At 39.6% G+C, this 12,572-nt stretch overlaps 1 protein-coding gene across 4 annotated transcripts in view; it reads right to left on the reverse strand.

Moving 5' to 3' along the window:
• vps13d (vacuolar protein sorting 13 homolog D) overlaps nt 1-12,572 on the reverse strand; it is a 290,218-nt gene that overhangs the window by 108,306 nt on the left and 169,340 nt on the right. For all 4 annotated transcript variants that reach the window (XM_072586664.1, XM_072586661.1, XM_072586662.1 and 1 more), the window contains 4 exons: nt 5,830-5,947; nt 4,354-4,517; nt 3,084-3,192; nt 692-868 (listed from right to left, as the gene is read on the reverse strand). In XM_072586664.1, coding sequence (XP_072442765.1) covers nt 692-868; nt 3,084-3,192; nt 4,354-4,517; nt 5,830-5,947 — 568 coding nt within the window. The remainder of the gene's footprint in view (nt 1-691; nt 869-3,083; nt 3,193-4,353; nt 4,518-5,829; nt 5,948-12,572) is intronic.

Here is a 12,572-nt window from a genome sequence, read left to right on the forward strand (position 1 = left end):
AAGAGTTGGAAGATTAGATTTGATTAGATTCCTTACAATGTGGAAAACAGGCCCTTCAGCCCAACAAGTCCACACCAACCCTCCGAAGAGTAACCCACCCAGACCCATTTCCCTCTGACTAAGGCACCTAACACTAAGGACAATTTAGCATGGCCAATTCACCTGACCTGCACATCTTTGGACTGTGGGAGGAAACTGGAGCACCCGGAGGAAACCCATGCAAACACGGGGAGAATGTGCAAACTCCACACAGACCGTTGCCCCAGGCTGGAATCGAACCTGGGACCTTGGTGCTGTGAGGCAGCAGTGCTAACCACTGAGCCACCGTAGAAGAATCACTGGCATGGGTTGGGGAAGAATAAACTTAAGGTGATTACAAATTAGTTTAATGCGACAGGAGCATGTTCAAATAAATAGGCTCTGATACCAGTTATGTATTTTGAGGAGACTAAAATGAGCGACATTGGATTTGAGAAGGTTGGATCCAGCAAGAATGGAAGGGTGAGGAAGCTTTTTTAAAGAAATAAAATGGTCAACGGTTTAGAAAATGTTTTTTAGTCTTTGGCAGCAGAGCCATGATGCAAGGACAAATAGAGTATTTAGCCAAGAAAATTAACTTCTACCGTAAGATAAGCAAGTTTGATAACACATCATATATTTTAGTTGCACTTACTCATGATGAGCAGATTACCTGCAACACTCTTGTTGGACCATCAGGAATGACACGTAAAGACAGAGTTCCTGAACCAGGTCTCATCTTCTGGTTTATGAACTGATGCTCAGCTGGAACTTCTTCTAGACCAAAGGAAGAATCAGGACCCAGTACTACCTCTGTTCCATCATATAAGCCTGAAATGCCTTTTGCTGCCTAGATAAATGAGCATAGTTACAGTTCACTGACAATTATTACCCTCATGTTAAAAGTAAATGAGCAAAAATATCACAACATATTTCCACTCTGCATCTGGCAAACGTACTAACACATAAGGGGTGATTGTAAGCACAGGTTAGCAACAAGCATCCAATTGCAGCTCAAATCTCTGGCATGGGGCAACATTCCTTGCTAAACGTGCTGCCTGAAGTATCTTATCCTGCACCAAGATCCATTCAATCATCACAACTCTGTTTCAGTTGAGCTGTAATGGTTTGTCAATGCCTCTGATCTGAAATACTCATCCCTATATTCACATCCCTCCATGGCCATGACATCTGTCTCTGACTCTTCCTGTCCTACAACAGGTTTGATTCCTTCCAGCTCTGACCTTTTACTCATCACTTCTTCCTAATCACATAAAATAATCCAAGTATATCATCCTTCATCATACAGCCAGTTCATTGATATATTTACTCAATTCAATGATATCAGTGATGAATGATGCTGTGTGTTTCAGGCATGTAAATAGAGAATCTATATTTGAGCATTTTTTGTTCCCAGGAAAACTTTGGATAAAAGTGAATAATTCTCTTGGGAGACAACAATCAAATACGAGTCAAATTTGGGGTTTGAACTTGGATCAACTTGTGTGCTGTCCAATGTTCTGTTTTATCTCTGGGACAGTCAAAAACATCTTCAGGGGTGTGAGCTTGCAAAAACTTCTCTTCACATCATTTCTCATCTATATAGCACGTCAATGCAAAGTAACTAATTGTATGTGGAATGCTTTGATGTATTTCTGAGTGGTGTGATAAGATAATATATAAATACAAGTCTGTGTATTTTCAAGTAAAACTGGCAGTTGCTCCAAACCACACAGACCAGAAGGCAGCAATTTGGATTCTTACCTTACCCCTGCCAGGCAGAAGTTGGGAGCATTAACAATTGACCGCAGTATCAGTGTAAACAGGAGAAAAATACTGTTTATCTTATGAGAAATATGTCAGTGGATATTGATGGCAATGAGATCAGAATTAAGAATACCACTGACAAAGAAAGAATGGTTGCAAAGATTCCTATGTTTACAAAACAGGAAATAGAAAATCAAAGGTGACCATTTTTTAAAAAATGAAACTTGCTTTTTGTCAGCAGAATGATAAAGATCAGTTTATATTGACGAACTCTATACATCTAGGAGAAAGTGAGGACTGCAGGTGCTGGAGATCAGAGCTGAAAAATGTGTTGTTGGAAAAGCGCAGCAGGTCAGGCAGCATCCAAGGAGCAGGAGAATCGACGTTTCGGGCATAAGCCCTCCTTCCTGAAGAAGGGCTTATGCCCGAAACGTCGATTTTCCTGCTCCTTGGATGCTGCCTGACCTGCTGCGCTTTTCCAGCAATATATTTTTCAGCTCTGAATGTTATACATCTTCAATAATATGGTTATATTATTTATATTTTCCTTCCACTTTTTAGGTGCCCAGAATGAAGTATTGTTCTCGCTTTGACAAGCTGTGCACCCCACCTCCTTCCATGCCTTATTCAATCTGCTCTCAAATCAGCTTCAAATTCAGGAATTGCAACTAATTGTGACTCTCAATATCCTTCCTCACTGAGTGAAAATGTCCTTGGTTTGGTTTCTCCTCAAATGCTCAAAATTCAAGAATGGGGTGGTCAAGTTGCATGAAACATGTCTGGCTAATAAAATTGCGTGAAGCACAAACCTGGCAATGTGAAATGTTCAACCTATTTAGGGCACTGCAAAGTCACCACCTACACAAGCTTCCATCTGGTGAGGTGCAATGCTGGGAGCCCCGAACTCATAAAATTTACTTACCTACAACATTCAGAAAAGTACACCATTATAAATATACCCATTAAACTTCGATAGCCTGAGCATTCTGAGGAAACGTTAGGGTGAAGTATACAGTATTACAGATTTGCTATTGAAAATAGCAATGTGTGAGAGCTATTTCAAGTAATAAATTAAGAGCAACACAGGCAAGGATCAATTGACCGAAGTTGACTGCTTCTGAAGTGTATCAGTACCAACATACTAAATAAGCCAGTCGCAATAAAGAACAACGTGAAATTGTCCTGCGTGACTTCTTCTCCCTCCCTCATTTCCCTCATTCTATGGATTGTAAGGTGATGTATCCGTGGCTAAAATCAAACTATGTCAACGTTTATTCTGCCGCTTTCAATGTTTTTACCTGTACTACCATGTTTGGCATGCTGCAGCTCAGGCGTCCATCACGGAAATACCATGTTTGTGTATTGCTGCGACGTCGCTCTGGTTTTTTCAGCGTAAGTGGCTCATATCTGCAACAGACAAAGTGAGGGGAAATTACATAATTATATTCAAAAATTAATATCTCCCAGACACGTTTTGCAACTGAATATAAAACATGCAGTTTCTTTCCTTGTGGGTCCAATCGATAAATACACTGCCTAATATAGAAACAAATTAGAGTGGGAAGTCTCAGATATACTACCCAGTTGGTGTTGAAGCCAGGGTGACATCTGGGATGTACCAACTTGCTTAACAACATCCAAGAGCTAATGGGCAAAAAAATTAATTAAATCGCTGCTCCCAATTGACATTTAGTGATTGTACCAAATTTTGCAGCATAGACATGCAAGCATGTTCAAATTAACCTGCTATACTTCCCATCCTCTAAATCGTTGGACTGCAATCATTAAAGTGAAAATTGATTCTGATGAAAAGTCATCAACCTGAAATATTAAACTTGTTTTCGCCTTCCCCAGATCTTGTCCGACCTGTGGAGCACTTCCCAACATTTACTTCTGACTCCCAGTATCCACGATATTATACTTTTGAGTTTCATTGCAGCCAATTGGGAGAGGAACTGGAGGGTTAGCAATTCATCACTTTTGATGGAGAAGAGAACAACCATGATTATATGACATGGTTTAGATTGGAAATTCATTTTGTGGGAAAGCAACAAGGATGAACCATACGTTATTTCTCGTGTTGAAAGGCACACTATAACACCCAAGTGTACCAAGGAAAATTCAATGAAATATTCCACAACCATCAACTCAGGGTTATTTATCCCACAAAATCTCATGATTTCACATACTGGGCACAGTCACCCTCACTGTGGACGCTACCTCGCCCAAATATTTAACATCCTAAGGAAAGTCTATCCTCAATACTCCAATCCCCAAAAGTAATCAAAATAAACACTGGAATTTTTTGGTACACTCAAGTTTTTTTTGTTTCACTGATGACACAAGGAGGATGGATATCAATTAGGATACAAAAAATAACATGAAGATGATGAATTTGCCCCTTATACGACAAGGATAGTTATTGTTCCTGGCAGCTTTATAGTCGCTCACAAAACCTAGAACTGATTTCATCAGAATTTTACCGTTTAAGTTCCTAAAATGTAACACATATTGACAAATGACTAAATTGAAAAATCTTCTGAGCCCTTTTACTTTATTCTATTTTACCTGGAGTCAGTGACAGCACCCAAGCCTGTGATGTCTAGGACCAGTCCAGAATTTGACTGCCTACTGGAGGAGGGTTTGTTGGGGTTATGAGGAGGAGAAGAACCCTCATGGCATATCATTCCATTACTAGTCACACGCCAAAGCTGTGATCTTTTACCTGGTTCCTAGATAGCATAGATTGAAGCAGAATTTTATTATGGGTAATAGGTTAAAAAACTGAATAAGACATATCAATAAGTTATTTCTGTAATACTATAAATTTAGTTTAACCTGTAATATTTTCTCCTGACTTCTCTTAAAAACATCTTTACTAACTGGGCTATGCTGCCTTGACTCATCATTCTTCATGTTTGATCTTTTACATTAGTTTTAACCAACTGGCTCAGTCACGAAGGGTATTGCATCCACTGCAGCTCTGCTCAATTCTGTTCTCAACCAACAACTATACAAGTGCATTTCAGAAGAGTGGTCACTGGTTAGGAACAGGAACCTTGATTTATTAACCACCTCGTATCCTTCTCCACTCCCATCCCCCAAAAGCCCACTAAACCCTCAGGAAATACTCTCATATCCAAAATGACCAACATTACAACGGTGAGTATGCCTCAAAGTACTTTATTAACTGTTAAATACAGATATTTAGTGATCCTGATAGGTGCTATTAGAAGTGCAAGTAATTTTTTCCATGTGCTGGAGTTATTAATTGAGGTTGAATGAAACAGCAACACAGGGCTATTGATTTTCTACTGCATTACACAGGTCATGTAATTTTAAACGAAGTTTAGCTCTCAATTTATTCTTATTATAATAGTCCCATGATTATTATACTGCTATTGCTCTACTCTTCCTGCTTTCTCAACTCCTCACCTGATTGTCATTCTAACAGCTCAGGCTTTCAAACATAACTATATATAACTGAATCCACCAAAACACATTATTACTCTCCCTTCCACCATATACAGCTTTATGGATTAAAAAGTAAATATATGCATCTTCTCCATCAACACCTGGTTAACAAGTTAAAAACAAATTAAAACAGGTTCGTTTCTCTTGCTCAATTTACAAAATCAGTGAGATACTGAGCCTTTCAGATCAAGGTCATTCTTAGTACAAACGTTGGTCTCTGAAGAAGTTATTAATCTACAAGACAATTCTAAAACTGATTTCAGCATCTTAGTCTGTGATAGTGGAGAAACATGTATCAAGTTAGAAGGGCTCAAACAGTTGAGAGTATTGCAGCTGAGTACAACAGTCATTGTTTAAGTCCTTCTAAGAACATCTGTGGAAGAAACAAAACTGCACTTCAGTAAGTGTCAACATCTTCTGCACTGAAAGCAGGAAAGTGTACATGCACACTGATTTTAAATGGGATACAAAAAAGCTTACATGCATATTTAGATTGTAGGTATGGTTTCCATTCAATGTCAACTGTTGCAAGGGAATTTTTTTCAATGCAAAGTTGAAGTTTTTGCTTACCTTTTTTTTCAGTATCACTCTTCCAGTTGAGGGTGCAACATCTAGAACCAATTCTGCGCACCTCATATTTTTATTTCCTGAACTTCGAGTAACTGGCCTCCCAGAAGATTCCGTAAGCCTGATTTTAAAAATACAAAGGAACTCCACAGTTGACATGTAAATTTTAACAAATACATTCAGAACACAACACAATGCAAGGTTCAACCTCAGGATTATATTTCCACAGTCAATTTTGTACTTTTGAAGTGAAATTACTAACTTAATACAAGGAAATGCAACAGCTTAACAAATAAGACATGATCAGATGATTTGTTTTGGTTGAATTGTTTTAAAGGAATTAAAAAGGATTCTAGGAGAACTTCTGTGATATTCTTTGAATAGTGTCATCGGTATTTCTTCATTTATGTATGATGCATGTCAGGTAGATTTTTCGAACAGGAACTAGTTTCAGTACAATAAGTTGTTCATCATAATTTTCAATCCTAGCACGGAAAGAAACTGGGACACAACAAGAGTCATAAAGGTGTTTAACATTTCCAAATAAAACCTATGTTGATCCCTTCTTCAGCAAAAATTTTTTTATCTAATTCAGCTGTACGTTTCCCTCTGACTGCCTATCTTGGGCCATATACAAACAGAACAATGTCGAATGTACAATTCTGGAAACAATTGGTAAGGTGCACTGCAAAATTGTTGGTTGTATTCAGCTAAAAACATTGGATTTTCCATATTTCCTCAAGACATTTAATCTCTAAAACTTAAAAGCAACGGATTATAAAGAGGAAATTCATTTTTTTCCTTCAGTTAAAAATGCCTTTTGGGGGGGGGGGGGGGATCCAAGATGGCGGCGACCCAGCAAGTCTGAGTCTACAGTGCTCCTCCCAAGACTTGGGCAAAGTGGGTCACCCACCCCCACCACACTCACCAAATCATTTAAAATAGTTTTTACTTAATGTAATTAGTTGTTTAGTATTGAATTTAAACAATTTAATCTTCAGTAAAAATGACTAAAGGGAAGGGAGCCCATGGCTCTCAGCAGGCAGGAGCCCCTCCCCCACCCTCTCCAGCTGCAGCTGAGGCGTCCGCAGCCCCCCCCGGGGGACTTACCTACGGTGGAGAGCCTCGTGGAAATCATCTCCAAACTGGATGTGAAGATCGATGCTTTCATTGAAGAATCCCGATGCCGATGGGACTCACTCTCGGTCGCGCTGAAAAAGCCCGACCGAGACATTAAAGAAATTGAGCGCCGAGTCGGAGGGGCGGAGCTAAAGGCCACGACCTCCGAAACTACAGCACAATCGGCCGTGGATCGGGTCCGGACTCTCGAACAGCGAGTCCGGACCTTAGAGAATCACACTTACGATCTCAAGAATCGAGGTCGTCGAAAAAATATTCATTTGCTGGGCCTTCCTGAACGGGAAGAAGGAGGCCAGCTTACAGTGTTCCTTGAACAGTGGCTTCCACAGCTTTTAAATCTGGAGGTTGGATCAGGCCAGGTAAGGGTGGAATGGGCCTACCGGGTCGCAATACGTGGGCCCGGCTCAAACCAGCGTCCCTGCCCGGTCCTGTTCCGGCTGCAGAGCTATAGGGAGAGGCAGATACTCCTAGAAGCCTCCAGAAATTTTAGAAAAGATCCCCAAGCCATGATCTATAAAGGATCCAAGATCATGTTATTTCAGGACTTTTCCCCAGCTCTGGTCCGAAAGAAGAAGGCGTTTGATGAGGCAAAGAAGCGTTTAAGGGACTTAAATATTCAGTACTCCTTGCGCTACCCAGCGACGCTACGCTTTAACCATGAAGGGTCCATGTATAACTGCGGATCACTGGAAAAAGCCAAGGAAGTTTTGGACTCTCTTAGATAAATTGTAAGAAATAATTGATGTTGTTTTGCTTTCCCCCAACTCCGGTTTACATCCCCCCTCCTTTTTTTTATATTAATCCCTTTTTTTTAACGTTATTGTTTAACATTATCTTGGGGGGGGGGGGGGGTGGGGAGAGAGATTTATTTATTTGTTCTCTATTTAATGATTTTCTCCCCCCCCCTTGTTTTATTCTATATATATATAGGCCGGGGAGGGGGTGTAGTTAATGTTGGTGGGGGGAGGTGGTTACCTTATCCTATTTTACCTCTGTCTCGAGGAGCGGGGTTGTTTTCCCTTGTTATTTTGTATTATTATATTTAATTATTACTTGTTGAGGTTGTAATTTTATAATTATATATGTTTATACATATATCCAGGTGTTGGTGTGGGTAGGGTGCTCACTGTTAACCCTAGCTCTGTAGTATATTTGAATTTTCTTCATCCTATTGAGGAGCGCCTGGTTCAAGGGTGGGGCACTAGTTGGGAGAGGATACGATGGACTTTCGGAAAGGAAGTGATACCCCCTGGGAACAAGGGGGAAAATCTCCATTTAAATGCGTTTTATTTTTTTTTTAGTTAGAAATAGTTTTTTATTATACTTTTGTGAGTGTATTAGACAGCCTTTATTTTTGTGAATTTTATATGCTCTATGCTCGGGATGTTCTGGATAGGGTTTCCCCTCCCAAGGGATCTCTGATTTGCCTGGACGATCATGGTTGATCAGTTGGTTAAGTGATGCACCTGGAATGTCAAGGGGAGTAATTCGCCAGTCAAAAGGAAGAAAATATTATCAAACCTCAAGAAAGAAAGGGTTGATAGAGCTCTCCTACAGGAGACACACCTATTGGATAAAGAACACTTGAAATTATGACAGGGTGGATTTGATCAGGCCTTTTTTCTTCTTTTAGCTCAAAAAGCAGAGGAGTTGTTATTCTTGTTCGGAAGAATTTCCCTTTCAAAATCCTAAATCAGATAAAAGACAAATCTGGACGATATATTCTGATTAAAGCCCTTATAAATGGAGAGGAATATGGGATTTTAAATTTGTATTGCCCCCCCGGCACATCCTTTTAAATTTATAACGGAAGCCTTCTCAAAGTTGATGGCTCTCGGTGCTCGTCATACAATTATAGTGGGAGACTTTAATTGTATTATGGATCTGGAAATAGATAGGATTCCCAAGAGTACTGCAGGAGTATCTCCTAGATCTAGACAATTGGTGGATTTGAACAAAAAATTAGGACTAGAAGATGTATGGAGATGCCTTCATCTACAGGGCAGTGATTTTTCCTTTTACTCCAATTCATATAAATGTCATACCAGAATCGATATGTTTTTTGCCCCCTCAATTTTTTAAAATTCCATATCATCATGTAAAATAGGCAGTATAGCAATTTCCGATCACGCTGCTGTATATATGAAAATCAAGGCGAGGAACAATGAGACATCCCCCCGGCATTGGTGTATGGACCCCTTCCTGATGAAAGATAGTAAATTTGTCAAGTACTTCTCTCAAAAATTTAAAACATTTTTAGAAATTAATTTAGGTACAACTAGCAACCCATCAATGATGTGGGAGACCATCAAAGCTTACACGCGAGGTTTGATCATCTCATACTCAGCGACCCAGAAAAAAATTAAAGGGAGAACAACAGCGTCTGCTTGAAGCTCGCTTAAAAGCGGCTGAAACAGCATACACTGATAGACCTTCTATTATCAAATTGCAAAGGATTACGGCCCTTAGGACAGCTCTAAACACTACGCTTATGCAATCGGCTGAGAGAAATATTATTTACAAAACAAAGGTTATATGAATTTGGCGATAAACCTGGTAGATACTTAGCATTTCTTGCAAAGAAAAAGAAGGCCCCTCAAACTATCACGTCTATCAAGGAAAGTATGGGTATTTTGACTCATGATCATAAAAGGATTAATGCAATCTTTAGAAAATTTTATTCTGATTTATATAAGTCACAGGATTGTGAAGACAAGACTAGGAGGATGCAATCATTTTTTAAAAACTTGACCTTTCTGGACCTAACTCCGGAACAGGTATCGGTCTTGAATGTTCCCCTAACAATCCAAGAATATTTGACGCAATCAGGCAACTTCAGAGCGGTAAGGTACCTGGCCCAGATGGCTTTCAAGCTGAATTCTATAAAGAATTTACAGAAGTATTGGCTGGTCCACTTATGGACATGTATAACTACGCATACAGTCAGGGCTGTCTCCCGCCTTCGCTGAAAGAGGCAAATATCTCTCTTATCCTTAAACAAGGAAAGGACCCAGAAGATTGCACGTCATACAGACCAATATCCTTGCTAAACGTAGATTTTTAAATCCTCTCTAAAATGTTAGCATTGAGGCTAGAAAGGGTATTGCCACATATAAAGGAGGATCAGATGGGATTTATTAAGGGCCGTAGATCAGCCAATAATACAAAAGGGTTTTGAATGTGATTCAAGCCTGCCATCAGGGAAAGATACCAGGAGTAATAGTCTCATTAGACGCGGAAAAGGCATTTGACAGGGTTGAATGGTCATATTTGTTTTACACATTGGAAAGGTTTGGCGTTGGACAGGTGTTTACCAAATGGGTCTCAACACTGTACAGTGATCCCAAAGCAGTTGTGGTTACCAATGGATTAGGTTCGGATAGCTTCAGTGTGGGTAGGGGCTGCCGTCAGGGATGTCCTCTCTCGCCATTGTTATTAACACTAATAATTGAGCCACTAGCAGAAGCTATAGGGCTGACCCTAATATAACAGCCCTGAGGATTGGTATAGGTAAACATAAAATTACCCTTTATGCAGATGATGTTCTTCTATTTCTCAGTAATCCCCTGATGTCTGTGCCTCGCTTAATTCAAGTTATTAATACATTTAGTGTATTTTCAGGTTACAAAATTAATTTCTCAAAATCGGAGGCTATGCTAATGGGAGGCCTTGCTAGTATATCCCACTTATTGGACGGATCCCACTTTCCCTTTTGGTGGTCCCGGAGGGGTTTTTTATATTTAGGCATTTTTATTACCCCAGTATTTGTCAGTTATACAAGGCTAACTTTGTGCATTTACTGGAAAGGATAAGGCAGAACCTCCAGCGATGGGGAGACCTTCCAATTTCCTGGCTGGGTAGAATAGCACGACTTAAAATGAATGTCCTGCCCCATCTCCTATACCCTATGAGAATGCTTCCGGTGATGCTGCCGAGGCTGGCACTATGTAAATTGTTGGGTTGGGTTCCTTTATCTGGAATCATAGACGGTCCCTTATTAAGCTGAAGAAGCTACAGCTTCCACAGGCAAGGGGAGGATTGGATTTCCCAGATTTTAGGAAATATCAGTTAAATTCCTTATTAAGTTACATAGCTGATTGGGTCTTGTTTGATCCACAATCAATCTGGCTTAACATCGAGGCTTCTCAAGTAAAATGCCCACTTATTAACCTTTTATTTTCAGACAAGAGGAAAATCATTATAGATCACTGTAAAAACCCTATAATACTAAACACAATTAAAGTTTGGAATATAATGTGGCAAAATGAGGGCGATTCACATAAAACATCCCCCTATGCACCGATAGTGGGAGCATGGGGATTCCAACCGGGGTTTACAGATGCCACTTTTAAACTCTGGAGATCCAGGGGTATCTCATGTCTAGGGGACCTATTTAAAGATGGGGTCCTGATGTCTTTTGAACAGCTGCGTCAGAAATTCGGATTACCTAATGGAGACCACTTTCGATATTTCCAAATTCGAGATTATATACAGAAGAAGACTACGTTATTAGATAGTCTTTATAAATCAGATAGAGAATGTAGAGTGCTACGACCAATGGGGGTCTCCTCCATTAGTACTATTTATCATTTACTACATGATGAAGTATCGGGAGAGATGGACAATCTGCTTTAAACATGGGATCAGGATTTGGGACAAGAAATCTCTATAGAAACGTGGAATGACATTTGGGAAAACACCAGAAGAATCACCATCTGTAACAGAACTCAGGCTATTCAGTTGAAGATACTTCATAGGGCCCATATCGCACCGAATCGATTGGCAAAATTTAAGGCAGGAGCATGTCCAATGTGTCCCAAATGTAAGATAGAGGTGGGCACTCTTGTACATTGCCTATGGACCTGTCATAAGATCCATAGATATTGGACTAAAGTAGCAAGTGCTCTGACAGAAATCTTAGTAACAGAAATTAGAGTGGACCCTGTATCTCTCCTTTTGGGCTTTTCGAACTTATCCTCCCTGGATATGCACGGGAAGAGATTATTTTCTATTCTCTCTTTCTGTGCAAGGAAAAATATTTTGGTAAACTGGGTGGCTAAGGGCCCCCCTGGACTTTCAAACTGGCACAGATTAATTATGGAATGTATTCCCCTTGACTTCCTTACAAATATGGTGCACCGAAAGACCGCATTATTCCATAAAATATGGCAGCCCTTCTTGAATTATATGAATACAGATATTTCGGCCATCCTAACAAGGGCTTGTATTTAATTGAGATGGTGAACCTGGCTGATCCGGGGCGCCCCTTGGAAGAGGAATCCCGCATAAATACGGGTTTTGTTACGATTTGATGTTAATACATTCCAGGCATGTATCTCACGACCCAATTTCTGTGTTATCCGTCCTTTTTGTTTTTCTCTTATTTGAATAATGTAAGAGACTTAATTATACACTCTGGTTATTTGAAGGTTAGATTAGTAGTTAGTTGAGTTTTGTTTTTTTTCTCTCAGTATTTTTCTTCTGTTAAATTTTGATTATTTATTTAAGATTTAATTGTATATCAATGTTTATACTTGGGTTTTTTTAATTTTGTAAACTTGTAAAAATGTTAAATTTTCAATAAAAATATCTATCAAAAAAAAATC

This window comes from Chiloscyllium punctatum, chromosome 16 (genome assembly GCF_047496795.1).
Source record: "Chiloscyllium punctatum isolate Juve2018m chromosome 16, sChiPun1.3, whole genome shotgun sequence".
Classification (NCBI taxonomy): Eukaryota; Metazoa; Chordata; class Chondrichthyes; order Orectolobiformes; family Hemiscylliidae; genus Chiloscyllium; species Chiloscyllium punctatum.